This window comes from Pseudonaja textilis, chromosome 11 (assembly GCF_049901715.1).
Source record: "Pseudonaja textilis isolate UNSWEBS1 chromosome 11, rPseTex1.2, whole genome shotgun sequence".
Taxonomy (NCBI): Eukaryota; Metazoa; Chordata; class Lepidosauria; order Squamata; family Elapidae; genus Pseudonaja; species Pseudonaja textilis.
The window spans coordinates 22,208,737-22,236,537 of record NC_142000.1 but is presented as its reverse complement, the minus strand read 5'-3'; the positions used below and the strand labels follow the sequence as shown (position 1 = coordinate 22,236,537).

At 59.6% G+C, this 27,801-nt stretch overlaps 2 protein-coding genes and 1 non-coding gene across 3 annotated transcripts; all 3 read right to left on the bottom strand.

Annotated features, from left to right (window-relative positions):
- Positions 1 to 105: 105 nt before the first annotated feature.
- CPNE7 (copine 7) lies at positions 106 to 15,744 on the bottom strand. Its single transcript, XM_026719824.2, is given in 17 exon segments — positions 106 to 1,235; positions 1,826 to 2,062; positions 3,521 to 3,654; positions 3,903 to 3,954; positions 4,562 to 4,616; positions 4,824 to 4,851; positions 4,854 to 4,919; positions 4,922 to 4,955; positions 5,719 to 5,778; positions 6,022 to 6,108; positions 6,288 to 6,386; positions 6,661 to 6,750; positions 7,086 to 7,169; positions 8,180 to 8,254; positions 8,369 to 8,443; positions 8,786 to 8,968; positions 15,368 to 15,744. Coding segments are annotated over 17 exon segments (1,674 nt in total). The 5' UTR covers positions 15,545 to 15,744; the 3' UTR covers positions 106 to 1,097.
- Positions 15,745 to 24,716: 8,972 nt separating this feature from the next.
- RPL13 (ribosomal protein L13) lies at positions 24,717 to 27,503 on the bottom strand. Its single transcript, XM_026719772.2, has 6 exons — positions 27,451 to 27,503; positions 26,637 to 26,754; positions 26,222 to 26,363; positions 25,677 to 25,850; positions 25,527 to 25,583; positions 24,717 to 24,920 (listed from the first exon to the last, which is right to left on the bottom strand). The coding sequence occupies exons 2-6, from the start codon at positions 26,738 to 26,740 to the stop codon at positions 24,762 to 24,764; spliced, it is 636 nt and encodes a 211-aa protein (XP_026575557.1). The 5' UTR covers positions 26,741 to 26,754; positions 27,451 to 27,503; the 3' UTR covers positions 24,717 to 24,761.
- On the bottom strand, positions 26,478 to 26,556 carry LOC113448990 (small nucleolar RNA MBII-202). The gene has a single exon (XR_003375775.2). It is a non-coding gene; the product is annotated as a small nucleolar RNA MBII-202 (small nucleolar RNA).
- Positions 27,504 to 27,801: the final 298 nt, after the last annotated feature.

The following is a 27,801-nucleotide window of genomic DNA, read 5'->3' as shown; positions in this document are numbered from 1 at the left end:
TCAGTCCAGTTAGAAACGGCCTTCGGTTTGAAGAGAGTGCGGTCCGTGATTGTTTCAAGCGGCTTATAGCCCCCCCCACCCCCAAAGGACAAGACTGCCAAGGGACCAGAATTGGCTTTTTATTCGGCCCTCTTCCTGGGTACATTTAGGGGTTCTCATGCAACCACCAGCAAATGACACATCACAGCAAAAGACAACCACGGAGCACACGGAGGGAAATGGGGCCCAGACCCGAACCACTTCATGCCCAGGAGAGGCTGGGAAATGGACCGAAGTGCCTTCCCAACACGGACCGGTCCTCTGGCGCTGCAGACCTGGCCCTGTGCCAGCCAAGAGGCGGCCTCATCACCAGCGGAGCCCTCTCTGCACGGGGGGGAGGGGAGGGGCTGGACAACCCAGGTGGTGCCAAGGGCCTCTCGGCTGCACCCCACTTTCCCAAGGAACGGGGAGGGGGAGAGCTGGCGGGGCTGCGGTTCCATTCTCACGAGCTGAAACCCTCCAGAGATGGTCCTGGGCTCCTCCGTGGAAGGCAGGCGCAGGGGCCCATCCTGGGGGCCTTCCGGGCCCACTCTGTGAAGTTCAGCCCCTTGGGGTGCCTCTGTCCTCTGCCCCCCCCCCGCCCAGAATGCCCCTTCGTTTCCAGGGCACTCCGTTGCAAAGAGAAGGGGAGCTGCTGTTTCTTGAGCAGTGACCCCCCCGCAGCTATAAAACATAGGGACGTTTATCCCCCTGCCTGAGAGAGACCGAAGGAAGGGAGAGGGGAGTCTGTGTGGATGTAGCTGGGTGGCACTGGTGAGGGGCGCAGGGCACCCACCTCCCCTCTTGGCCGGCCTCTTCCTCCTTACCCTCTTGCCATCCGGCTGCCCCTTTGGCACTGCTCAGCTTGGAGCGCCGGCTGCCCACCTGCCCTCCCTCATCCCAGGGCCTTTCCTGGACTTGCTGGCCTCTTGCACAACTTCGCTGTCCTGGTGCCCAAACGGCTGGGGGGGCACAGAAGACACCCTGCTCTGCATGGGGGACAGAGAAGCTCTCAGGGGGGTCTTGATTTCTGGAGAACGAGCACGAGGAGGGGAGACGGACGCAGGTGGGCCGAGGGTTCACTGCGGTGAGTTCAAAGCAGACCCGGGGGTGCTCCCTTTGGGGCCACGGGGGGGTAAGGCCTTGGAGCTGTAATATTCCACCACCTGCTTGGGCACCTCTGCCAGCACGCACTTGGCCAGAGCGGTGGGCGAAGCCTGGAAGACAAAGGAGGCCGAGAGGTCAGCTGGCACCTGCCACCCCACTGCAGCGCCTGGCGTTTAGTCTAGCAGCTTTCCTTAGGCAAAAGGACTGCAAGATGGCAAGAGATTTCAGCTGCCAATAAAAGCAGGAATAGATGCCCAAGCGCCCCCCGCCCCCCCTCGCAATCCTAGGATACACAAAGGCCCGTAAGGTGCATGTCTGAAGTGCAAGGAGGTGAGCAGCACCTGTGAGCAGCACCTGTGGAGAGCAACTCGGACCCCCCGTGTTCCCCAGGTCCTTTGGGTGGGCAGAGCCAAACTCTCCCTAAAGCCCTTCCAGGCGGCCTGGGTCCCCTCCTTCAAGGGGGCCCTGCTCTGCTCTTGGGGGGCGGGCAGGGCAGCCCTGAGGGTGGGGAAGGGAGGCTGGAGGCAGGGCCTGGCCCCATCTGGGCAGCATCAGGAGGGAAGGGAGGGGGAGGGCAAGCAGAGGCCTGGCGGAAGGGTCCCCAAACGGATCCCTGCCACCCCAGTGGATCCAAGGCAAACTCTCTTGCTGCTGGGGGGGCCCAGGGCTGCAGAATCGGGGGGGGTGGGGGGGCACTTACATTCTTGAACTCCCGGAAGGGGACGAACTGCACGATGTCCCGCATGACGGGCTCGCCTTTGGGGGAGCGAAGGATCCCATCGTCCCCGTCCAAGATCTGCATGTCGGTGAAGTCGGCGTTGCCCACCCCCACGATGATGATGGACATGGGCAGGTAGGAGGCCCGGACGATGGCCTCCCTGGTGTCGGCCATGTCGGTCACCACCCCGTCCGTCAGGATCAGCAGGATGAAGTATTGCTGTGGAAAGGCCGGGGGGGGCGGGGGGAGCGGGAGGCAAGCAGGGGGGTGATGGAAGAGACCCCGGAGGGGAAGGTCAGGGGTGCAGACCAAACTCCCCCACATTCTCCCACTTTGATGAGCTGCTCAGCCAGGGGCACACAGAAGGGGCAGCAGCCCCTCCCCCGTTCTGGAATTTGGGGGGCCTCCTGGAGTGAGGCGGAGAGGCCAGGCAGTGCCCCTCCCCCAAAGCTTCCTCCTCCCAAAGATTGAGGGGGAGGGGTGAACTGCCAGAGGGGAACCTCCTTCCTCCTTGGCAAAGGACAAATCCCCGCACCCCGTTCTCCTCCTCTCTCTCTGGGTCTTCTCCGGCCAGAGCTGCAGAGCTCCTGTGCATGTGCCAAGTGCTACAGTCCCATGAGAGCAGCAGAGGCCCAGCCCCAGTTGGCACCAGTCGCAGAGGGGGGTGGGCTAACCACGGGGGCTTTGCAAAGAGGTTTCTGACCACCGCTGACCCGCTGCAGGGCCCCGACTCCAGAGCTTGGGGGGCTGGAGGTGCTCCAGAAAACGAAACCTCAGGTCTGGGGCTCCATGGGAAAGCGACTCCGACAACCAGTCGCCATCCTGAAGGCCCCCACGTTGATCGGGGCATTCATGAGTCCCCTGTTTGTTTCTTCATTCCCTTTGCTTTCCTTAATCAGACTGACCCGATTCAAAATGCCAACGGAGGAGGAGGAGGAGGAGGAGGAGTCCAAGGCGGCTGGAGCGGATCCCCTTCCTCCGCGGTGCTCCTCCTTCTGCTTCCCCCCCCCCCTCGGGCTCCCCGGCCTTTCTGCTCTGCTCTGCCCGGAGCCCAGCCTCCCCCTCCCCCCCCCCCATGGCCCAGGCTGTGCGGACGGACACATCAGTTGCCGCCATTAACTGGTCAGTCTGGCAGCCAAGCGTCCAGCCACTTAGCGAGCGTGCCAAGAGCTGTCGAGAGCAGGGGGAGAGAGGCCTTGCCGGGGTCTTCACCCACTTGGCACATGTCAATAACTGGGGGGTGGGGGATGGGGTGGGGGGAGGGAATGTGTTCAAACCAAGAAAGGAGAAGGGGGCCCTCTGTAGCCCAGGTCTGGAACGGGGGGCCCTGGCGGAGCTGCCTCCGGGAGGCGTTTCCTGGCCCATCCGTCACGGGACCTGTTCGTTTGTGTCATGGAACACCTGCACGAAAGCAAGCGACCTCCGAGAGCCCCAAGGGCCCCCCCATTTTGTTGGGGTCCCCCGGTCCGTCCAAAGCTTCCATAGGCCAGGGGCCCAATCCACCACAGCAGCCCTGCCTCCCTGGGCTCCTCTTTTCAATCAAGCGGAGGGGCGGCTTGCTGGTAGGAAGTTTGGCGCCAGAGCTTCAACTCCAGCCAATGTGGGGGGCACCCAGCCGGAGGAGACCCGACCCCCAACGGCCCCCCAGGCTGTTTCCCCTGATGCCCGCGCACTCACCGAAGCTTCCTGGGTCTTTTCTTCGTTTGCGGCCACTTTGGCCACTTTGGTGATGATGGGCGCCACGTTGGTTGGGCCGTAGAGCTGGATCTTGGGCAAGCAGCTCTGGTACGACTCCACCACCCCCTGGATGCCTGGCGAGGAGAGGGGCAGATTCAGCGGGATCTCCTGTGCAGCATGGGGGGGCTGGGGGGCATCTTTCCAAACGAAAGTTGGAACTTAAGCCAGGAGCAGAGAGGGAAAACCTTCCTGCTCCCCCCCCCGAGAAGCCCCCAGGCAGAGAGTGGAGGCCCTCCTGCCAGCGCTCCTCCCCCCGGGGCTCTTCCGGGGGAAACAGAGGCAGGGACAGCCAGGGAGGCAGCAGGAGCCGACGGATCCTCACCTTCACACTCATCGTCCTCCGCACTGAAGTTAATGGCAAAATCGTGGGAGACCTGAGGAGGGAGGGAGGGAGGGAGGTGAATTGGGGAGCCCCCTCCAGCCCCGGCTTCAGAGGCTGCCCTGTTGGCGTCGCCTGGTGGATGGAAGCCGCGGCCGCTGCTCTGGCATCCTGGAGGACTCAGAGCTGTCACTCGGGCTCCTACCACCCAGCCAGGTGGCAAGAGAAGGTGGAGGGGGGCAGGAGGCTGGATCTGGAGGCAGGGGTGGCACAAATGCCAATCTGCCCTGCCGTCACGGCTGCTTGGCGGGCACACCAGCACCCAGAAAGGCTGGCCAGCCGAGTGCCAAGTTCACGGCAGCAAGGCAGCAGAGAGAAACTTGTGGGGCCCTGAGGCTGGGCAGCTGGGCAGCTGACCCTTCAAGACCTCCGAAACAGGTCAGCCCCTCAGATGCCACAGGGGTCCTGGTGTCCTTACAAAGGCACATAAACGGTGGGGGGGTGGGGGCAAGAGGCAGTTGCGATGACGCGATGGCAGCTCACCCAGCTGGGGGTCCAGCCTCCCACAGGAACATTGGCCAAGCCCCTCCCCAATGGGGACCTCTGCTCTGCTGACCCCCCCAACCCCCCCGGTCTTGTTTCATGCAGCTCCCTTGACTTACTTCATAGTTGGGGGGGATCCTTGCCCCAAAGCCCAAGGCAGAGAATTTCTTGTCACTGTGCAGAAGCAGAAACTGGTCACTCGGCTGCAAAGAAAGCCCCTCCCCCAAGCGCCCCCCCTCTTTACTTTCCCCAAGGCCCTATGCAGGGGGATGCCTCCAAAGTGGCGGCTCTCTCCCGTGGGGATGAATCCCCAACCCGCCAGGGTGAGGAAGGCTCAAAGCTGGTCAACACCGAGATCCGCCCCCCGGCCAGCCGGGTCACCTGTCGTAGTCTTGGCAAATCTCCCCACGGCCACCAGGGCCTTCAGGTATTCGTTGGGCTGGTAAGGGTTGATGTAGTGCAGGGAGCAGCTGTTTCGGGGTCCCCATTGGAGGCTGTGAAGTCAATGGCTACCTGGGGGGTCAGAGGCAGGGGGTCAGAGGCAGGCAGCCAGCAGGTTGGTCTCCCCAGTTTGGGGGCTACGCCAAGGAGGAGGGGCAGACCCTGGCTTCCCCGTCATTTGCCACGGGGTCAGAGATGGGGGGCACAGGACCGGGCCACCCTGGGGAGGCAGAGGAGGACGTCCTCAGGACCGGCTCCAGCCCAAACTGGGTTGGGGCAGTGAAGAGAAACTGAGCTCAGGAACAGGAAGGATCCGGCAGAGCCCCTCTCTGCCCCTCGGCCCCGGGCTCAGAGCCCAGGGGGAATGGACGCCGTCTCCCCCATCGCCCACCCACCCCCCTGCCCCCACCCGGCGTGTGAGGGGCTCTCATTCCTGGGACGCTGCCCGTCGCAGGCCCTTGCGAGCAAAGCGGGCCCGGAGCCAGCAATCTGTTCCTTGCCATCGTCTGGGACTGACTCACTCCAGGAAGGAGATGCCCTTTCAAAACGCAATCTGCCACCCGCCTCTTGTTTTGAAAGAGAGGAATCTGTGCGGAGCTGCCAACCGGGCGCTCCAACCGCCAGGGCCAGAAGCTGAGGTGGCCGAGGAGCTGGCGGGGGCCCCTCCCTCGAGGCTTAGCCTCCCCCTTGCCCAGGCAGCCTGCCAGCAAGGGCCAACGGGGGAGCTGATAGACCAGCCCCCAGGCCCAAAGACTGAGGGGCGCCCCTGCCCGGCTCCGGAGACCCTTGGCCTGCTCCGGGGTCCCAAGCGAGGAGGCCGGGCGCAGCGACTCACCGTGAAGTGGATCTGGCAGCCGCCCATGATGTAATCCAGGAAGGAGTAAACCCTGTGGATCTTCCAGAGAACCTGGGCATCAGCCAGAAGTCGGGCAGGGTGGAAGCTGCTCCCGGCCAGCCCAGCTCTGGGCCCCACGCAGGGCAAAGAGCTGCAGCCGGTGGGGAGAATTAGGAGGACGGGGGCCGGGCCGGCTGCCACCCCCAGCGGGGATGACGGGGGGGGCAAGAGCCCGACCCTCAGATTCCCCCTTGCTGAGCCCTGACACGGAGGACGGGGGCGGCCCACGGACTGGCCACGTACCTTCAGGTCCAGCAGAATGACCACGCCTGAATTCCGGTAGTTCCGCTTCTTCAGTTTGTACTTGGGATTCATGCAGTCCCACTGGATCTGATGCGGGGGGGCGGAAGGGGTCTCTTTTTATTTCTGCGGGCCATTCAGGTCTGGACAGAGACCAACCCCCCGCCCAGCCCCAGCTGTGGATGGCTGCTTTCTCTCCAGGAAGCCCCCTCCCCAGCCGTGGAGCTCCCGGGGGGAGGGACTGCCTGGCCCCCTCCCCGCGTGCTCACCTTGTTGCCGCCTGTGGCTTTCTGCATCTCCTCGAAGGTGGTGTAGAACTCTCCGATGAAGTCGTGCTTCCCTCGGGAGTCGTAGTCGAAGACGACGCACTGCCCACGAGAGACGGGCCTTCAGGAGCCCTGGGGGGTGGGGCGGGGGCCCTTTCTGCCCAGCCTCCTCCTCCTCCTCCTCCCCCCACCCTCCCCCAGGACCAGAGGGCGCAAGGCACGGCTGGTCTCCGAAAGGAGGCATGGGAGGCTGCACCCCAGGGACCCCTGCGGGCCTCCCGTCTGCCTGCTGGGGGCGCTGCTGAAGTTGCATCCCCAGCAGCTGGGGGCCGGCTTAGGGCATCAGCGGGGGCCCTTCCCCCAAAAAACACCTCACCCTCAGCTTCCGCTTCTCTTCACAGCTGCAGAGGGAATTCAGGGAGACCTTGAAGGGCTCCCAGACGGGGCTCAGGTTGTTCTTGACAAACTGCGGAGACAGGCAGGGGGTCTCAGAAGGCAGCCTTTGAGGTGGGGGGGTCCCTGTCCACGAGGGCCTGAAGGTTTCCCAGTCAGACCCCAACCAATGCCTCCCTCCTCTGCCCCTTGAGCCCCTCCGGCTGATCTGAGGGAGGGGCGAGGGCCCGGGGCCCCCAAGGGCCATGGCTGCAGTGGGCTGGGACAGGTCTCTCTGGGGGGGGGTATAAGCAGATCCTGGGACCCAGCCCCCCACTTCTTTCCCCATGAGGACCAGAAGCAGCTGCTCTCCCCTCTGAGCAGGGGCCCTGGGGACTTCTCCTTCGGCCCCTGGGAGGGGAGGCTCACCTCCGTCCGGTGTACCAGCTGCTCACTTCCGTCATCATTGATCCGATAGATCTCCAGAAAGGGATCGGATTTACTGAAAAGATCCTAGAGGAGACAGGTAGCCTGTGATCAAGGGGTGGCTCCCCCCCCCCCCCTCCTCCTCCTCTCTCTTGGGGTGTGCAAATGACATCCTGTTGCCAGGCCCGCCTGAGCCGTGGGTGCCCCTGTGCCCTCCTTTGAGGGGCATGAAGGCTTGTGGCAGGGGTGGGGGGGCCAAACCTGGGGAGTTTTGCTCGATCCCACCGGGGTCGATTCTTCACTGGGCACCTGAAGACCCCTCCTCACTCCATTGGGTGGTTGGGAAAATGAAGGGGGAGGGAGCAGGAGTGGGCTCCCCTAAGCCCCACCCGCTGGGAGGAAAGTGGGCAGCACTTGGTCTTGCATGCAGGCTGGCTGGCAGGGAAGAGTGAGCCCCGGCCCCACGGGGGGTGTGTGTGTGTGCAGGTGCCCCTTCCCCACCGACAGACCCATCCAGCAAGTTCTCCAGCATTCCTTCCTCTCACTTCCTGCTCCATCTGTTCAACTTTTAAATATCCTTTTTCATTTTTTCAAAAAAGGCATTCATATTCAATTTCACAGCTTTGATGCCAGCCTGATTTATCTCTGTCACGTAAGATGACGAATTTGCACGGATGGCTCTGATTACAGGCACACGGGCACACACAGGCACGCGCACGCGCACACACACACACACACACACACACACACACACAGCCCATTTGCTAGATATTCACTGTTGATGTCAGTTTTTCATTCCTAACAAAAACTGCTGCTCAACCTGCACCCTTCCCTTCAGCTCCTGGGCAGCGGCTTCAGGCGCTCCCGTTCTGGGGGAGTAGACGGGTGGTGGGGTGGGCACAGGGGCGATGCTGGCATCCACCTATCCGGACCAATTTATCCCCCACCCGCCTGGCTGAATGGCCTGCAGTCCTGCAGCATTGCCATTCCTTTCTCCCCTTGCCTGCCCCTCTCAAGCCCGGTGTGGTCACCTTGACCCTCCCCAGGCCGATCTCCCCCAAAGGAGAAGAGCACAGCCCCCCAGCCCCTCCCCCCACCTTGTCATCCAGCTTCTTTGCCCGAAAGAACAACTCCACAAAGCCGTTGTCTCCAGAAATCTCTTCCGAGGTCACCTGTGAAGAAGGGGGTCAAGAGAGGCCCCTTCAGCGGCCGGGCCTGGGTCAGGGGGTCCCCCCAGCCTCCGCTTCCATCCAGCCGCAGGGTGGGGGCTGCGAGGGGGCACTCACTGTCATGGTGGACTTGCCGGCAGATTTCCCGTACTTGAGGAAGAGCGGCTTGCTCACCCGCTTCTGAGCCACGATCTGCAAGGAGGGGCAGAAAGGTGGGTGGGCAGGACCCTTCTTGGGGTGGGGGGGGGGCCCACCGAGGGGAGCCTTCCCCTGCAGCCCTGTTCCGGTGGAGAAAGGGGGTCCTGACCCTAAGCCTTGCGGTGGGGGTGGGAGGGGTCTCCAGCCTTGGGGGCCTGTCCTGCCGGCCGACCCGCTACCTTCCAGGGAGGCCCCTCTGGTGCAGTGGGTGGTAGGCGGGCCGGTTTCTTCTGAGGGGGCCCTTCGCAGGTTAGGCCCCTTCCCGCTGCACCTGACCGGTGGGGCCTCGGTGTCCAGAGTCCGGGCCACAGAGACCCCACCCCACCCCCGCCTCACCTGCCCCACCGTGCACTCCATGCCTCCCAGGAAGTCGTCATCGTGGGTCCCCAGGCCGCCGTGTCCGTGGATGTCGTAGACTTCGAAGCGCAGCTTCTGCACCTCCTCGAAGTAATAGTCCACCATGAAGACCTTGGCGAAAACGGGGTTCAGGTTGCTTCGGATGACCTCGGATCTGTCCACCTGGAGGCACAGACAGTGGCGTCACCCGTGAGGCCTTGCACTCCGACACCCCCAAGCCCAGAAGGCTTAGCCTGGCCGACAGATGAAGTACAGAGCCCACTAACCCTGCCCTGGCAAATGGCGGGCCCGGGGTCCCCACCCTCTCCTGCGCTTCGCTCCCCCACCAAGGACCCCAGGCAGGCAGGGCGGGCGGCACAGCCTGACCGGCTGGTCCTGGGCAGGGGAGCACCGGAAAGAAGGACCCAGGAAGGGGCGCTGAGCTTGGGTCCCCCGGGCGGGGCCAAGGCGACTCCTCTCCCAGGCCTGGATGGATTCAACCTCCGGTTGCGCGTCTGGAGCGCTTCTTGGCTGCGCCTTCCGAGCCTGGGCAGGGGCTTCCGGGGGGCCTGTTGCCAGCCCCGGTGAGGCTCTCGGGGAAAAACCACACGGAGTGCCAGGCTCCCACGCAGCCACACGAAGGAGCCTTGGTTGCCCCTGGTGAGAAGCCGGAGAAGCTGGCACGGAGAGCGCGCTCTTCCCAAGTCAGCTGGGCTGGAGCGCGGCACCTCTGCGGCCCTGCCTTGACCGGGAAGCCCTTGCGAGTGGCAGACGGTCAGACCCAACCTGCCTCCCCTTTTCCTGGCTCTTCAGGGGCTGCCCAGGGCAGGAGCTGCCTTCTGGGGACTAGATCGCTCCTGGCTCAGGTAGCAGCTTCTCCCAAAGGCTCCCTGGAATCCGGTTTGACTTAGTGCCTTGTTCTCACCAAGCAAGTCATCAGTCATGATGCTGTTCAGAAAGGAAACCAGATTGCGCCTGTGATATAACTTTATGAAGTTCCGTGCCTGGTTTTCTATTTCCTACCCATCTTTTGTATCTGCGGGAGTGCCAGCTCCCAGGTCAGCTCATTCCTCTCTAACTGGGCCCTGGAAAATGATTGATGCCTTGTCAATTATGCCAGGAATCCCTGTCAGAACAGGAGAAACAGAGAAGCTGCAAAATGTCAGGCTGCATCTTAAATACAGGCCAGTTTGCCCAGAAAGGTTTTGGCTGAAGGAAACGTGTTAATTGTTGAGATGCTGGAGGCCAAGGAGCCTTTTGATGCTAAGAGCCTCCGTGGAAGCTGAGCCAGGTAGAAGAATCTTTTCTCGAGAGCCAGAGAGCATCATCCAGCCTTCTCTTTCCTTTTCATAGAGCGAGAGAGAGAGAGAGGGAGAGAGAGAGGAGGAGAGGAGAGGAGAGGAGAGGAGAGAAGAGAAGAGAAGAGAAGAGAAGAGATGGCTTTCTTGGCTCTCGGCTTCTCCCTCCGGATGTGGGCAGCTTTTTTGGGCTAAGGCAAAAGTTCTCTCCAGGCTAAGGATACCCATTTTCTGGGGGGGAGGGGGTGTCTTTCAAGCACACGCATTTACCACCCCATCCCCCACCCCACCCACAGGTCCCCTCACGATTTATCTGCATCAGGCCACCAGGTGGGCCGTGCCAAGCTCCCGCTGCCCCTGTGGATAGCCAAGCAGAGCTGTCCATTGGTCGGTTTGGGTTTTGGTGTGCCAAGCAAAGAAGGGGGCGGGGGGGGGTCACATTGCAGCAATTGATTCCGCCCAAGCCCCTTTCTCTGTCCCTCCCCAAATATCTTCTTCTCAAGGAGTGGGAGGTTTATTAATTGGATCCACTTCTCAAAGGAAGCCATGCAGCTCATCTTGCGGTGGAGTCTTAATCCGCCTCATCATGACCCATATGTTGGATGCAGCAACTGCGATCCGGAAGGGACAGTCAGCTCCCTCGGAAGCCTTCAGTGGGTGGATCGAAGCCCAGATTTTTTTTTGGGGGGGCAGAAGAGCCTGTGTGACCTGATTTCAGGGCCTGCCAGGCACTGGAAGGACCATGTCCTGCGCTGGGGTTGTTGCAGGCAGGAAGCCCCCTTACTTGGCCTGAGCCTCGGGGTTGACGGACTGGTGGATTCCTTGACTGATCAAAGGTGCCTCACAAAGAGCAGCTCTGGGTCCTTTCCAGATGTGCACAGAGACGCAGGTGACGAGACCAGAGACTTGGCTGCATCAAGGAGGGGACCTGATCTGCCCAGGGACCCCCCCTCCTCCTCCCCAGCAGCTGGACAATGCAAAGGCCACCAATATCGCCCATCTACACCGAGCTGCAGATGCCTCAGCTTGCTCACTGCAGCCGCATCCTTTCCAGCGGCTCCTGGAGCACGTCGGACCTATTGCCCCGTCGCTCTGGGTTCTCCTGATTTCCAAATAATGGCAGGCATGAAACCGTAACTTTATCAACGTCTGGCCGGCCACACAGGGGACACCAGCCAAAGTGATTTTTCGTGGCTGTTAACACGGGCGAAGACAGGCGGCTCCCCTGAACATCGAGCAACATTTCAGGATTGCCTTTTTTGCTCCACGCTCCGAGCTCCTCCTCCATCCCTTTCAGAAAGCAGGCGGGTCCGAAGTCGACTGGTCCACCCGCAAGGCAACCTGGACCTGCCCCTTGGCGGGCAGGAGGGCTTAAATGGGCCCCCAGCTTGGGGCGTCCCCCCCCCCGATTATCTCGGTTGCCTGTAGCAGGGCTTCTCTGGGAGGCTGGATTGAGGTCTGCAGCTGGAGGGGGGAAGCTGCTGCTCCCCCCTCCCCGGAGGCTCCCGTGAAGGCCAGCTGCCTGTCTTGTCTTCAAACCCCCCACCGGCCCTTCCTCCCCTCCATCTCGGCTTCACTCTGGCTTCCAAACAAAGCAACAGGCAATCAGTGCTTGCTTCAGAGGAGAGCTGGCTGGATGAAAGGGAAGCATCGTGCAAAGCCTCGCGACCAATTAAATGGCTCCATGTTCATGTCTGTTGAAGGGCCCGGGGATCTGGTGGGACCTCTGACGATTGAGGGGTGAGCTGCTCACCGGCACCAGCTGTGCATGGCCAGAAATGCGGCCATCTTTTGAGGACACTTTGGTCGGAACGCCTTCGGAGAGGCGCGAGAGGCTCTTTCCCTTCCTCCTTTCTGGGGTGCTGAATGCCAGAAATCTGGGCTCCCCTCTGGGTCTCTGTGGGGCTCAGCGCTTTGGGATCCAGCTTTCCTTTCGCCACATGGAGGGACGGTCTGCTCCCAGGACAGAGACTGGACAGGTGATCGAAAGAGGGTTTAAAAAACCCAACGAGGGAGCAGAAATGGAACTAAATCCCGGGAATGACCGCTGAACGAGGAGGGTGGTCGGCAGAGGACTCAGGACCTCAAGGGGAGCATGGAACTGGCGGGGGGCTCCAGAAAGTCACCAGCCTCCAGGCTCAGCCGGGCTTTGCAATTAACAGCCAGGCCACGAGAGCGAAGCCATTAACGTTCAGGCAGCCATTTTGGCTGTTCCAGCCATTCACCTCCATCACCAGACATTTCACCACAACCCTGCAAAGGAAGTCGCTGTGCATATCACCTGTTGGGGCTCCAGCCAACTTCTCAGGTGACTCAACATCTCAACTGCTGAGCTTCGGCTTCAGTGCCAGAACAGCCATGGAAGGCGGTTTACTTTTGGGTTCCCTTCAGGCGTGTTTGAAAGTCCCTTTCCCTACACTGGCCAAGAAGCACCCGAGTGAGGGGGCTCTCTGCTTCCCCGGGGGAAGGCAGCGGCACCTGTGCCCCAAATCAGGGAGCTGCCCAGCCTCTGCACCGCAGCACCCCTGCAGAACGGCCCCTTTTACCTTTCATGGGGGCCGCAAGTGCCGTGGCTGGCTGTGCGCTCCTCCCTGTCACCGGGAGCCAAAGACCCTTCAGGTTGGGAGCCAGGCTGGGGGTGGGGGAGGCTTTGGGGCCCATCTCCTGGCCCGCCCAGCTTAGCACAGGTTGCCGGTGCCTGTTGCCTGGGAGCCTCGAGCGGAGCGGGAGGGAAACCTTCACCTCTAAGGAGCATTTGAAGCTGCAGGCAATTACCCCTGAAGGCTGGCAAAAGAGCCACAGGCCAGAAAGCGAGGGGAGAATTGCAGGCAGACTGGGGCAACCAGCAGGCCTGGCAGAGCCCTCCCGCCACTGCCACACACCCACAAGACGGGATGCTCTGGACAGGGTGGAGCAACAAGGCCCACTGGGGGACGGGGGGATTGTCCACCTGTGCCCTGATTTAGGGGGGTGACTCCCCATGGCTTGGGGAGCTCATTTTGGGGGCAGTGCCAAGGCAGCCTGGGGAGGGCAAGATCCTGGTGCCTGGATCCGACTGCTTTGTGCTCTGAATGGGCCTCATTCCATTCCTGAGGCTCGATTTGGGCCTTTCCCCCCTGAAATTATTTACAGCCACGCCAGCTCTTTCTTGGACAGCTGGTGGCAACGGTGCTTTGGTGCCCCAGGGAGTTTCCCTTGGCACGGGAAAAATGCCCACAGCCACCATAGGCTGCCAGGCATTTAGCACCCTCTGCAGTGCACATATGTGCCTCTGGTGTTGCTTGTTAAACTAGGATTTGAGTGGTATCTGATGATAGCTGGATCTCCTTTCCTGCAACTGTTTTGCTGGCTCCGTTCTTGGCTTGTCTGGTTTGACTTGATGAGCTGAACGTGGAGAAAGACCTTCCAAGGAAGCCCGTCTGCCAGAAACCGGGGAATGCTCTTCCTGCCTTTGGGCCCCAAGGCCAGGGAACCCAAAGCCCGAGCCAGAGGAGATTTACCAGGCCAATTCAGCCAGTGGAGGGGGACCGATGTCCACGGTGCACTTGCCCTGCACAGACCCTGGTTCAGATTGGATTGGGGCCCCTGCAGGTGAGGGGAACTCAAGGCCCAGGCAGAAAGTGGGCACCTGAGGATCGTGCCGGAAACCAAGGGAAGCCACGGAGTCTCTGAGCTTGTGGCAAGAACTTTGGCCTCAACCCAAGTCCCTGATGTAGGAAACTGGGGGCTTCTTGCAGGATTCTCCAGCCTTTGGGAAGGCGCTTTAGCGAGGGGGCTGGGAGGGCCAACTCCATCCTTTCACAGACAGCAACAAGAGCAGAAACGAGAGTCCAGCCCTCCTAAGTGCAGAGATGGAGCGATTCCAAGGAAGCCTGCCGCCCCGTCAGCCTCAAGGAGTTGCTGCATTGCTTCGGTGCCTGTCATCAGGGAGGGATCTTTGGGGGCCTTGTGAGGGCCCAACAGCCTTGACAGACTTGCTTGTATCCTAACTACGGGTCTCAGAGCAGAACCGGCTTCCACCGTGGCTGGGGGACCCAGAGAGAGCCCCGGTCGGCCAGATAGAGCCGCCTCTGCCTCTACACCCCCTTGAGGCTTCGGCAAGGAGCCCTTAGCAGCTCATCCCTCCCAGAGAGCCCAAGGGGAGCCAAGCCACTTTCAGGGAGGGAGGCAGAGCAGACAGTCAAGGTGCAGAGCTCGCTCCGTTTTACTGGCTGAGTCTGCTAACGGGAGCTGATGGCAGGAAGCGAGCTGGGCAGGTCCCTTCAGTGCTTTGGTGCATGGGCTGCCGAGTGTGAAGGTGTCCCTCAGCCTCCTGAGCGGCCTTCCACCTTGTTACTTCCCAACTTTTCCTCTTTTCAAATGAGCTGTGCATACATTTTGCACATGTGTAAATACGAGGCACCTTTAATATCTAATTTCTAATCAATTAACCCGCCACGAGTTCCTTCCAATGAAAGCACTGATGCCTTCCTCCAGGGGAGCCGAGGGCTCTCCCTCCCGGCCCTGGCAGTGGAAGCCACCAGGAAGAGGACCAGCTTCCAAGGCCGCCTTTCACCAACACCCTCCTGGGCCAGGCCGTCTCTCTGGTGGGGGGGCGAGCAGGGGAGGAAAGACCCTTCTTTGTGCTCTTTGGTGGAACCAGGCAGTGGGTCTGTGCCCAGCTCTCCTCCTCCTCCTCTGCCTCTCTGGCCCCAGACTGGCTCTTGCCCACAGGGCACCCACCACCCTGCGAGCTCTTATGGGCCCCAGTTCTCGGGTCTTCCTTTAAAGGAAGGAACCAACCAGCCCCAAGAGACTCAACCCAACCCCTGAGCGGAAGGCAGCCTGGGGCCCCTTCGCTGGACTTCAAAGGCTGCCCCAGAGGAGGCTGGGGCTTGAGAAGGTGTCCATCTCCAGGGCCTTGCAAGGACACTTTCCCTGGGGCCAGGGCTGCCCCGTGGGAAGGCAGCAAACCCCTCCCTCCTTTGTGGAGAGAAGAGGGGGGGCTGGAGCAGACCTCCCTAGCCCACTAGAAGGTCGGGCACAGCCTTTGAGCAACTCGGAATGACTTGGCTGCTCAGAGGGGATAAGAACGGGAAGGACCCTGGGCTGGGAAGCTGCTGGAAAGGATGGAGGGAAGATGCGTGGTTGGGGCTCAGCCCAGGAGGAGCAAGAGCCGCTGCTGGGACCTTGGCCGCAGGCGCCTCCCCTTGAGGGTCCTGCCCAACTTGCCCTCCTCCTGGACCCGTCTCAAGCTGCCCCCCCCGCTTCCCTTCCCCCCTCCCTGCAGCCGCTCCCCACCTACCTCGACCCACTGTCCTTGGGACTGCATGAGGAGGACGACGCAGGGGTCCGACTTGTTGAGGGTGTCCCGGTCAAGGAGGTGCTTGCAGCAGACGCGGAGCTCCACCTTGGAGACGCAGGTAGCCGAGACGACCCCCAGGTTGGCCTGGGATGCCGGGTCCAGGATGTTGTCGTTCATTCTGCCTGGGAGCGGGGCTGGGCCCTGGAGAGCGCGGCTGCACGGCTGGTGACTGAGGCCCGAGTCCACGGAGTGAGCAGGCGGCGGGGCTGGGAGCAGCGGAGCCCAATGACGCTCGGAGGCTGGCGGCTCAGCGCCTTCCCAAGTGCCAAGTGCCCCTTCCTCGGTCTGCACTGGGGGCTGCTGGGGAGCTGCCAAATGAGGCTAATTAAGAGGCTTCCTCAGAGCAAATTAAACAGCGGTGGCTCGTCTCCCTCCTTTCCCCGATGTTGCTCCCACTCAGCTCCGCCGCTGCTGCTGGCACCTGGGTGCAACTGTGCCTGGCTTCTCTAGAAATTGGGTCTGGGGGTGGGGACCCCTCAGTCTTCTGGCCTCCAAAGAAGTGAAGACGGGGAAAGGGGGGAGCCGCCCTTGCTTCCCAACAGCAGAAGCTGGTCTTGCCTGCAGGCTTCCTGGGTTGGAGGCTTCCCCCTCGGTGGGACCGGCAGAAGAGGGGCCTACCACGCTGAGACGCCCACGTGCACAGCCTCTAGAGAGGAAGCAGCTTCCCACGGAGCCTCCCTGCTCCTGGCCGGGAAGAGGTGGTTGGCCTGCAGGTATCAGAAGACAGACAGGGGAAATGAAGGGGCAGCCCAAGACCTCTCGGTTGCCCTCAACACACGGCTGCCCTTTGCGGGGACCCCTGACTGTGTCCTGCCACCCGCTGGGTGCCTGGGCAAAGAAGCTGCCTGTAGAAGCCGGTTTGGCTAACCGAGAGCCTGGATTGTGCCAGAAAGTACCAGATCCTGCTAACCTTCAGCTGCTCCTCAAAAAAGCATTCGGGGATCTGCCTTTTGCCATCCACGGCTCCACCTGGTTGTATCTTCCTTTAACCCACAGAGCTTGTCTTTTGTGTGGACAGATTCTTTTCCCTGACAAGAATCCTTCCACCCAACCAGATGCAGCCAGAATCCTGACATTTCTGTGCTTCACAGGAATGGCAAAACCCAGGGACTCTGATGCCAGGGCCAATGCGTCCGCCTGGAGGTGCTGCTTGCCGCTAGCTTGTCAGGCACTTTGCCCAGGGCGGACAGGCAGCCCTTCCTGGGGCAGGAGGGTCTGCCTTGCTCCCCCCACCCAACCTTGGAAAGGCTGAAGAGCAACTGCCGTGGGGGCTGTCTTCCTTCCCCTCCTTGCCCCCCTTCCTCTCTTGTCCCTGGACAATCTAAGCCCCAGAGGGAGGCCCACGTGCCTTGCTCTCGAAACAGGACACGGCTGCCGAGAGGGGGGCAGGGCAGAGAGTCCCACTGCACAGGTGGAACCAACACAGCTGGTGATGCCCGGGGCTTGCCCTGGAGGCTAGAAGCCAAGGCCAAGGACCCACCAAGGGCAGCCCCCAGTGGACTCTATAGCAGCCCTAATTCAGCTTGTCTCCACCCCTTCTCTGCCTGATTGCTGCTTGGCCCATTCGGATCTGCGGATGGATGAGGAGAGCCTCAGGCACGATCCCAGCTCCTTCCGCTGGAGGAGTGGTCTGCAAGTGGTCTGGCCTTGCCGGTGGGAGGGGCCTTTGACAAGAGACCCTTGGGGGGCACTTCTGGCACAGCAAGCATGGCAGGTCCAGGAAGGGGGTGGGCTGGGCAGAAGGGCAGAAGGGCAGCAGGCTCTGCCTGGCCTCGTCAGTGGCTCTGGGTGGATCCCTGTCCTCCCCGTGTCCTTTTATCCTTCCGGCCTTCCTGGGAATTGTGGACACTTCGTTCCCCACACTTGGAAAGAAACTGGGCGGGGAGAGGATCTTTTGCTGGGTCCCACAAAGTGATATCATCCAGTCATCCACCAGCACATTCGCGACCATGCATGTGCTCATGTACTCTGCTGCCAAAGTAGCACATCCCCATATGCTGGCATTTTGATCGACCAAAAGAGATTAAGACTCACTAAGGAAGGTTGCAGGAAAGCAAGTGATGAACTAAACTTTGGGGCTGAGTTTCCACAGCACACTAGCTATGACCACTGAATTAATCCAGGTTTGGTAGTTACAAAGCACGACAACTTATTGCCTGAGCAAACCGTCTGGGTTCAGCCAACACAGGAAAGGCCCCAACCGAATTCACCGGCCCTTGCTGCCCCTGTACTGACCAAAGTGGGCCCATTGTAGACATGCCAGCCTCTCCATCTCAGAGCCTTCAGGAGCCCCATTCCGACAAGAATCCTTCCACACAACCAAATGACATTCAGACAACTTCCGGGCTGACCAGCTCTCCGGGGGTCACCCTGGGCTGCTTCTGGAGAGCCCAGCCTTTCCTCCCTCCAGGTGGCCAGGAAGCCTGGGTAGCCAAGGCTGTGGCCCCCCACGGCTGCCCTGGGCATCATCACATGCAAGGGGGGCTTCAGTCTTGGGACTGCAGGGTGACCCCGATGTGCTGCAGGACCCCGAGAGATGGTGGCTCCCCGGCCGGAACCTGCCTTGCTGGAACCGAATCCCGGTGCTGCCAGCCCACAGCGCAGCCACTGCCTCGAATGGGCGCCGATGCCCGCCATCCCCGCCGCCCGAAGCCGCCCCTGCCGCAGTCCTGCGCCGGCAGGTGCCCGGACGCCCCTTCGGTGGAAACGAGGAGCCCAGCCCGCTCCCGCCTCCCCTGCGCCCACCGCCCAGCCCGCCACCTAGCCTGGCACTTCGGGGAGAGGGGGGTGTGGGGCGCCCGCCGGCCGCCGCCTGAAAGTTCCGGGCGGGGAGAGGGAGGGAAGCCGCCCCCGTTCCCCGCCGCCCAAGCCGGGCTCACCGCTTCTGGCGCGGAGCCGCCGCCTCGCCAGCCTGGCTGCTCCCGAGACTCTCCGGTGCGCGCGGCGGCGTTAACCCCTTCGCGGTCCGGCCAGGCTGGGAGCCCCTCCGCGCTCGCTCGTGCCGGTGCGGGGCTTGGGGGGCAGCCCGCTTTCGCCCGGCTGGAGCCCACCACGCGCCGCCTTCCGCGCACAGCCCTGCGCTCTCACCAGGTGCCGCTGCGCTCTGGAGTCCGTCCAGCCGTCCTTTGGCGGGCTCGCCGGGGGTGCCGCCGGCGCCGCCGGGGGAGACGCCGCTTCGCGCTCCAGGAGCCCCGGTTCCGCCGCTGCCTCTCCTCGACCGCGCACGCTTGGGAGGCGGAGCGGCGCCCGAGGAGCGTTGGCGGCTCAGATCCTTTCCCGGAGCGCTCCGGGCGAGCCCCGCGTGCCCTTGCGCTCCCTCTCGACGGGCGGGCTGGCAACCGGGGAGAAGGCGCGCTTAGGGCAGGCGCCGCCCTTCCCGGGCAGCGCAGCGCAGCGCCAAGGCAAAGGGAAAGGCGCTGCCCGGCCGCCGCCTTGGGGTCTCCCCAGTCCGGACCATCCGGTGCTTGCGCCTCCCTCCTTCCCGGCCCCTGGGTGCCCCAAAGCCCATCAGCCTCTGCCCCAAACTCCTGCGGAAGACAGGACCATTCCTCCCCCACTTTCCAGCTCTTCCTTTGGCATTTCTCTGGCGGAAACAAGGCAGTTGAGTTGCTCTGAGGTTCCGCTTCCGAGCAACCGTTTGCCGCCCCCCCCCAAAGCCCCCTCCCCGTAGCTGCAAGCGCGAGATCCTGGAGCGAGGGAAGGGCGCCACTCCTGCACTTAGCACTGGTAAGATGCAGCCAGGAACTGAGCCGGTGCACACAAGGCTTACCTCGGAGGTTGAACCTTAGGCTAACTTGCACTTGAAAAGAAGCAATAAACCCCTAAGTAACCCCTGAGGGTCACTTAGCCTCTCAGAGTCTGCTCTGGTTTTTCGCACAATCAGTTTGCACTCTTGATGTCTCCACCATCTTACAACTACCTTGGCTGGTGATGTCATAAGAGACAAAGCTAGCTTCAGCTACGATTTTTTAAAATGTTAGGAAAGCTGAAATCTAAACGGACTCCTTACATGCCATCACGGCACAGTGCCCCGTGGCAGCTCATTTGCCCACAGTGGCCTTCTTCATGCTGCTTGGGAAGTTCTGGGTCTAAGCGGGGAAACCAGGTGAGTCTGCTCACCTGAAACTTGTTTGTGGAAGAAGTTGGGAGATGTTGGTGAGCAGAGCCCTTCTTGGAGGAACTCATCCCTCCGTCTTGTCCTGTCTGAAGGGCAGAATGAACAATCTTCAGGTTGCAAGCGGGAACAATTTGCACCTTCATCTTCCAGGACCACCACCACCACCACCCCCCGCTCCCCAAGCAGGTCCCAACGGCATACATGAGGGTCCTGGCCTGCCGGTTCGTGGCTTCTCCTCATTTTTCCCCATCAAGGCACCCAGTATCCCACCCCCTGACTAGATTTTTGGGAGAACCACGGAAAGAGGGCTCTTCACCAAAAGGCATTTTGGGAGAAGGGAGATCATGCTACCCCTGAAGACGAGCATATTATGTGCATCGGTAATTGTACTGAGGTTTATGTGTCTTTGGCAATGGAGTAGCACAGCAGCTGTAGCAATAAATGCACAATAAATAATAAATATCCCTTATAGATGCAGGTTCATTTGAAACGGCTCACATTCTGCAATGGTTCTTTTAAGACCATCAGCCACATCTACTTATCTCAGATACTTGGGAAGAATTCAATAGGTGGACAAAAATGCCAAATCCAGTTTGAACATCTGGCTGACTGCGTGACCAACCATAAAAATATTAAAATGTGCAGATTGTGCAAAAATGAAGAAACAGTAGATTGTACATTCAGCTCATTCAAGAAAGCCACACAGATAATAAACAATGACATCACACAGACTCCAAAATGCTTCATGGGAACATCTGTAAAAATTATCACATATGCCAGTCATAAACAATTGGTGAGAACATCTAAGTTGAAAAGGAAGGTGGAAATGAGCAGATTAAAATGTTGTGACTACAACCTGATAAAGTCTTGGCTCAGAACACACCAGATTTAACAGCAGTTGAAAACAAGAAGGTGCAGATAATGGAAAACAAGAAGGTGCGGATAATACCAGGGACAGCAGAATAGAAGACAAAGAATTCCAGGAGACCACAAAAGCATCAAGATCTAAAAACTGAAATGGAATGATTATGGCATAAACCAGCTGGGGTGTCCCTGGTGATTATTGGTACATGGAGTGCCACACAGAAGCATTTTGGACAGCACTCGGGAAGCCTGGGCATCGACAAGATTTCCATCTGCCCATTGCAAATGGCCGCCGTCCTTGGATTCACACATCACTGCACAGGACTCAGGATCCCATCGGTCGCAAACCAGGCAGCAGTTTCATAGGCCAGGCTTGGGGAGGATCAAGGCCCAAGCGAAGCGGTTAAGACAGGCAGGCAGGCAGGCAGGCAAGCAAGCAAAGAGCAGGTTCGGCAGCAGTCTGCCCACTCAAAGATTAGGTCTGTCCTAGGCCACAGCCTGGCCTTGTTGCCAGGCTTGTATCAGGCTGCAGGGAGCCACGGCCACCTCCAACTAGCCAGGGTGGCTGGAAAGGCAGAAGAAAGCTCCGCTGCCCCAGGCAGGTGGGGGTGGCGCCTCCCTCTGGCCAGGGACGGCTCTGCAGAGAGATGGTTTCATGAGTGGCCTTAGTGCTCCATCCAGCGTTCAGGAGGGGACAAAGCCGCCTTTCTGAACCCGGGTGCCCAAGGGTGCTTTTTATGGCCAATTTGCCACCTTCCTTTTTTTGATGTTCTCCCAGATGCAGCATTGTGGACTCACATACCTGGTTGCCCCGAGCAACCTAAAAACATTGTCATGCATAGATAGCAGCGTTGATCCTTCCCGGCACAATGTTTTGCACTCTTCTTTGCAGCCCAGGGAGGACAACTCTAAAATCAACCATGTAACCCCCCCTGGGGCTCTGCTGCTGTGTCCCCCACAGGCAGCCACTCCCCTGGAAGTTCAGGTGCAAGGAAGCAGGTCTAGCCTCAATATGTCAGGATTTTCTTGGCCCCCGGCTTGCCCATGATGGTTTAATTTCAGGTTTGGGAAGAGGAAGGAGGGAGCCATTGCTTTAAAACGGGTCTTTAAAGTATAGAAAAAAACACCAAGTGATGAGTTTATAGGCAAGAAGACTTAAAATACCAGGACAGCATAATGTACTACTGGCTTTGGACCCGTCGTCCCACCTGCCAAAACCTCCAAACAAAACGAATCAACAAACCGGAGGCCTCTGTGGTTCTTACTTAGCTGGGCTGGATTCTGCTCATTTCAGGAAGCGTATTTTGAACCAAACCATTTCACTCTTGAGAAATCATATTTTATCTGTTCAGCCACAGATCACTCTGAGTCATTCTTCAATAGTGTTCTGGCTTTTGTGTATGCCGCACATTATTGTTATTGTTATTATTTTCAGGAACAAAAATGGTATGATGCATAACGGAAGGCTTGCCAGCCTGCAACCTTGCTTTTATGTTGGCAGCCGGGCTCCGTCATCCGAAGGTCATCCCTGAATCCACAAGTGGTTCTCCAAAGGGCACCTCAGGCAGCACTTCCGTTTCTGCCCCCTTCCACACCTGCCATGACTCCCGGCACATATGAGCATGGAAGCACAATCCGAGACAATTGCGATGTTATGCTTAAAATAAGGCTGAGTGTTCTGCTGGCTGGAGCTTAATCGATGCGACACGACAACTTGAATACCACTCTCAACATGTAAAATGATGCGTGCACACAGATTAGCTGGAGAGTGCTTTTACCTCCTCAATGGGCTTCTGGCCTTCGGTGTGCTCAGGTGTTCCACGGTGACACAACGGAGAGGTGCAAATTCTTTGCACATCCCCAGAACTCTGGATGATTTGCATTGCGGCAGTCGTGATTGACTCAGGGCTGGCCTGAAGCCACTGAGACCAAACATGTTCCTCTAATCCCTAACTGGGGTTTGTTCCTAACAGCTAAGGCACCTCCATCCTCTGAGCATGACCAATCCACGAGCTATGGTGGCTGTAGAGCCTTGAGCACCGCTAGGACTTCTACAGATTGCAAAAGGACTCCGGGGACGTCATTTCACGGAGTGCCGTTCCAGGAATCCTGCAAAATATCTGGTAGCCCCTTCCCAGCGAAGCAATCTTTCAGAAGCTTCTGCCTTTGGATTCCATCGGTGAGCTGGAAAAGAACCAAACCTCCTCCCGGCTTTTGGCTACTGGAGAGCAACATGGGCTCTCTTCCCACAAGGAATCCTGTGAGCGGTTCTGATCCCATCATCTCAGAAGGCAGAGATCAGGGAAATGTACGGAAGGACCAGGGGCACCTGGGGAGAATGAGCAGCTGCATGGACAGTGGACGGCCATGGAACTCAAGTGACCAGGACAAGGGGACCGCTGACAGAGGAAGCCCTCGGCTGCCCAGTGCATTCCATGTTCCCTCTTGAACAAGAACACCATCCAATGTGCTCCAAGTGAGGAGGGTTTACCTACCAGGATGGCCTTCCCATCAGGTGCCACTGGGCTGAGATGTCCGTTTACGCACATTCCAAGGTTGGCAGCTTTTGCAAGCCAGGACGGCGGACCTGGAGTAGCCACTTCCCTGTCTGTGCCGATCTCCCGAGCAGCCGATGCCCAGGAATCTGGCTACTTGGCCCAGAGCCATTAAGAGAGCGGAGGGAGAATGTCCTGTTTCCAAGGAGAACAGTTGGCATCGTCGGCTGCTTCCTGGGAAAGGCTTGGGAACACTTTCCCCCTGCCAATTGCTTCTCCAGGCCTGCTGCTGGCACGGATTGCCCAACGGGCCGAGTTCTCCTGCCCAACCTTTTCCCCAGAACCTTTGCTCCCAGAACAGGTCCAGAAAGGGACGCCCGGGAGGGCAAGACCAGGGGATGGAGGCCTCAGACCTGCTGTGCCATCTGCCCAGGGCAAGGGATCCCGGGCTCCACTGCAGTAACAAGGGGTCTCTCTTTCTGCTGGAAGTTTTAAAACAGCATTTCCCAACTATAGGCGCTCAGGTGGTCTCCCAACTCCCCATCTCCCCCTGCCAGTCAAGGCTCAACTAGGGAGGGAATAGGCCTGAATGGGTGGCAGGTTAACACTTGTTGGAGGGGGCTCAGTTGGGAGGGGCTGCTGAAGGACCCAGAGGCCGTTCATTGGGAAGGTCTTGAAGCTCCCAAGACATGTCCAAGGTTAGGATGTTCTTGCATTGATTTGAGGAGAGACAGACCCTCCCCCCCAACCTGTTGTTGCACAATCTTACGGCACTATTAAACTGGGGAACCTCAGCAGAATTTGGCTCTGCTCAACCACACTGGGACCACGAAGGACGTGCGGAGGGTGGGCCAGGTGGACGAGCGCAGAGCATGAACAGAGCCCCCCTCCCCCCCTCAGGCCTGGAGCTTCCACCACCGGCCCAGGGCTGGCAGGGCTCCTCTGGCATCCGGATGAGTGGGTGGGCTAGCGATTGCTGGGAAGTTCCCAACTGGCAGCCTGCTGCCCCCGTGTGGCGATGGCTGCCCCTGCAGCCGTAACGGAGGCCAAAGACATTAGCATCTTATTCAACAGACGTCCCAGCCTGGCCCCCCCACCCCGAAACTTTCCCTGAAGCGTAGCTGTCACTCCTTGGCTTATACCTTCTCAAGCTCTACCTAGAGCAGATGCCCAAGCGGCCGCCCACACGGAGGGAGGGCCCTGCGTTGCTGAAAGGCGCTGGCAGCATTTCAGAGAGCGAACTTTCTAAGCAATCTGCCACCTCCGCTTCCCAAAGGGCCCAAGTCGCTTCGGGCACACAGCGATCTGCCCAAGAAGCCCCAGCGGGACAGTTTCAGGACTGTCAACTAAGCCCAGCTTGTACTGAGTGACCACGGTCGCCATGCCACCCTGCCAATATAACACGCAAGGGGTGCCGGGGGCACACGCCAGGACCCACCACACCCAGAAGCAAGCTCCTGATCCCACTTGGAAAGTCTGGTGAAGGGCTACACGTACAGAAAAGCATTAAGACAGCCCCCCCAACGCAGTCACGTGACTATGGCTTTTCCCCTCTGGCTCCTTGAGGGGAGCGAAGCCATAGGTGACCGTTCATCCTCCAGGAGCGCTTTCAACAAGTATGCCGAAGCTGGCGCTCTGCTCCCCCTCCCCCGATAATAAGGGCCCCCACCCCCTGCAACCTTCCAACTCCAAAGGGCCAGCAAGCACAAAGCACGGACTCCGCTGAAGACGGTGAAAGCCCCCACTTTCTGGGGCAACCCTTCTGCCCCCCACTTTCCATGGCTGCATCCAAACACAGGAGGACCCCATCATGGCAAATTTCTCTCTTTTTTTTATTGAACCGATCTGTCCAAGCAGTTTATTTCTTCTTTTCCACGTCCTGCTCGGCTGCTTCCTTGGCTCGCTTAGCCCGGATGCCGAAGAGCCGAGCGTTTGCTCTGGCCATGCGCAGAGTGGCAAAGGCCTTGAAGTTCTTCTCTTCTTCCGAGATAACCCGGGCCTTCTCCTTTTTGTAGACCTACGAAAGTGAAGAGTTGCAACGGTCACTCACAGCTCAACCGGCACGCTGGGCCTTGTGCTATTAGCACAATTGCTCGCACTGCCTGGAAGAAGTTATCTGGGGCAGGCTGGTCCAGGTTCAGTCACATTCAGCATCAAAGCTCTCCAGAAAATATTTTTCTTCGCAACCCACAAGCTTTTAAATGTGGCGAAGAGACTGAAAAGAAGCTGTCCAGCTGCCAAATACTTAACTACAGAACTGCACGGTTCTGGCAGCTGCTTCCCAATTAAGGAATCGGGACCGTGCGACAATAAAATGTATTTACAACATTTAAACAGCCATCCATCTTACATCCAACTTTGGACAGCTCCCAATCAACCATTAAAGCAACTTAATACACGTATCAATTAAGACCATAAATATCGAAAACCTGGCACCTAAGTGAAGCATGCAACATCTGCGTTAAAAACCCTCTCGTGCACCTCACCCCATTCCAATGCTTGGGGGAGAAAAGTACATCTAAAGCACACAAGCCTATCTCCCCCACAAAAACACCAAAGGCAAAACTCCTGGTTAACCACCAATGTTTGAGGAAAGAGCCAGTAAATCCAGAGGGTCGCTTACGGTTTTGATGGGCATAACTGGTCCAGAGAGTTGTGTGGCCATCTTGAGTTCCTCTGCCTACAGAAACAAGAAAAGAGAATTTCTCACGGGCCCTTGGCTCCAGCAAAGCTGTGGGCAAAAAGGTCCTTTACGGACAAACTCTGTTCTCACCGTGCTGTCTCCCTTCTTGGGCGCAGAAGACTTCCGGGGAAAGAGGATGAGTTTGGAGCGATATTCCTTCAGCCTTTGGACGTTGGCTTGCAAGGCTTCGGTAGACTTGTTCCGGCGCCTGGGGTCCACGGCAATACCAATCGTTCGGGCAAATTTCTTGTGGATACCAGCCATCTAGAGAGTGTTATGTGGACACAGGATTCAAATCAAGGTAAGTCTGAATTGCTGCTCCTTCTGGGCAGGCAGGACAATCATCAACTGGAAAAGGGTTCAAGGCACCATCATCATCCTCAAGCTGACAGGTACTGTGGGGTGTTACCATTTGACTGCAAAGGTCCGGCCACAAAGGGCGTATTGAGGGCAAGGTAAGAGAATCACTAGCGCGATCTCAGTTTATCAGAGACTCTGAAAACAGGCTGGAAAACTGCTCAAGGGAGTTTCTAACGTGGAAAGACCCCTCAGCATGGACCCTCAAAGGGTCTCGGGCAAGACAACCCATTCACCCCCCAACAGGCATTTCTTTCCCACGCCCCCCGTTCACTCACCCGCAGCTCTTCCAGGCTGAACCCTCTGCCCAGACGGACTTTGGTATGGTATCGCACGGTGGGGCACCTCACGACTGGCCTAACTGGCCCCGTTACTGGACGAGGAGCAATACGACGGGCTTTGGCCTGGCGGGCTTTTCTCCTGAGGGGGGGGGGAAGCAACAGGAAGGACCACATCAAGACCCGCCTTTCACCTCCAAAGATGCCCTGAAGCCAAGCCGGGCAAGGGGGCTGCAACAAGGCCCTCCGCTGGGGGGAGGGGCAGCTACAGCCATCAGCTTTATGGGTTCAAAGGCTCATCAACGAAGTGCAGCGATTCCGGAGAATTCTCATCATTCGGCCGTAGCAACAAGGCCCCTCCGTGTCATCCAGCGTCCTCCAGCTGGGAAGCGCCTCGGCTCCGGGGGCTCCTCACCTGCGGATCTTCCGGGCAGGCTGGTTGAACCAGGTGGCCACACGTCTTTGCCAGTCCTTATGGAAGTGGGGCTTCAAGATCATGCCATTCCGGCTGGGCGCCATGCCTGCTCAGACCCCTGGAAAGACAGAACCAGCCGCCTTACCCTCATCGCCACAGCCGCCGCCTGGACGCCCTCGCGGCAGCCGCTCCCTTTGCAAAGGCCCGTCCGGGCTCGGCTCCCCGGCCATCAACGCGGCTCCTCCGCGGACGGCCAAGAAAAGCGGCTCCGGTCACATCCTTTGCCTGGAGCCGAGCTTCCAGGGCCCGGGAACGCCGGCGGCGGCGGCAGCTGCAATGAAGCCCCTGGATGGAGCCTCGCTGAAGCCCCTGGGCGCGGGGGTTTAACGGGGCGGGCGAGCGCAAAGGGGCCGCTGCGAAGCCCCGGCTCTCCCGGGAGCGCCCGCCCGGCCTCGAGCTCGGCTACCCCCGGAGAGGCGCCGCATGACAGACTCTCCCCGCAGGCCCTTCGGAGGCCCCGGGCCGGCGCCCCAAGTACCGGAGGCGGCTTGCCCACCCCCCGCCCTTGGCTCCGGCGTTGGTGCCGGCCCGCCCCGCTTCCACGGCCGGGGCCTCTCGGGGTCGGAGGCCCCGCCGCGTCGAGAAACCCTCCGCTCCAAGCAACGGCTCCCTTCCTTCTCGCCCTCTGAGCCGCCGGAGCTCAGCCGCGAGGCCTCCCGAAGGCCGCCCGCGCGTCTCGGGGGTCACCCCTGCAGCGCGGGGCTGCGGATGGCGGCAGATGCAGACCCGCCGCCGGCCCAGCACGAGAACTCACCTCCCGGGAGAGAAAATGGCCGGCCGGAAAAAGAAAGAGGCGGCGCGAAGAACGCCGGGATATGTTGCCGTCGCCGCATCCAAGGCGCCCCGGAAGTGCGACATTCTTCCCGGCCAATCTACGTAGCGGACTTGCCAGTTGCTGTTTCCTGTCGTTTTGCCAGTCACAAAGATGGTGCATGATTTAAAGGAGCCGTCATCCTCACCTCTGGTTTCCATTGAACTGTCTTGCATGGAGCCAGAGAAAAGCAGATCCTTTTTCCTAATCTGATGCCTTCCAGATCTAGTGGATTATATTCCCCCCTCGACTTAATAAATGTGTTGAAGGCTACCGGAGACTAAATCTTGCCTC

What these genes read in the sequence shown, in the direction of transcription:
- RPL13 (XM_026719772.2), bottom strand. Translation starts at nt 26,740, where the DNA reads ATGGCGCCCAGCCGGAATGGCATGATCTTGAAGCCCCACTTCCATAAG. An exon ending in CCTGCCCGGAAGATCCGCAG is followed by an intron (nt 26,364 to 26,636) that starts GTGAGGAGCCCC and finishes CCCCCCCCTCAG; the next exon opens with GAGAAAAGCCCGCCAGGCCA. An exon ending in TCAGCCTGGAAGAGCTGCGG is followed by an intron (nt 25,851 to 26,221) that starts GTGAGTGAACGG and finishes AACACTCTCTAG; the next exon opens with ATGGCTGGTATCCACAAGAA.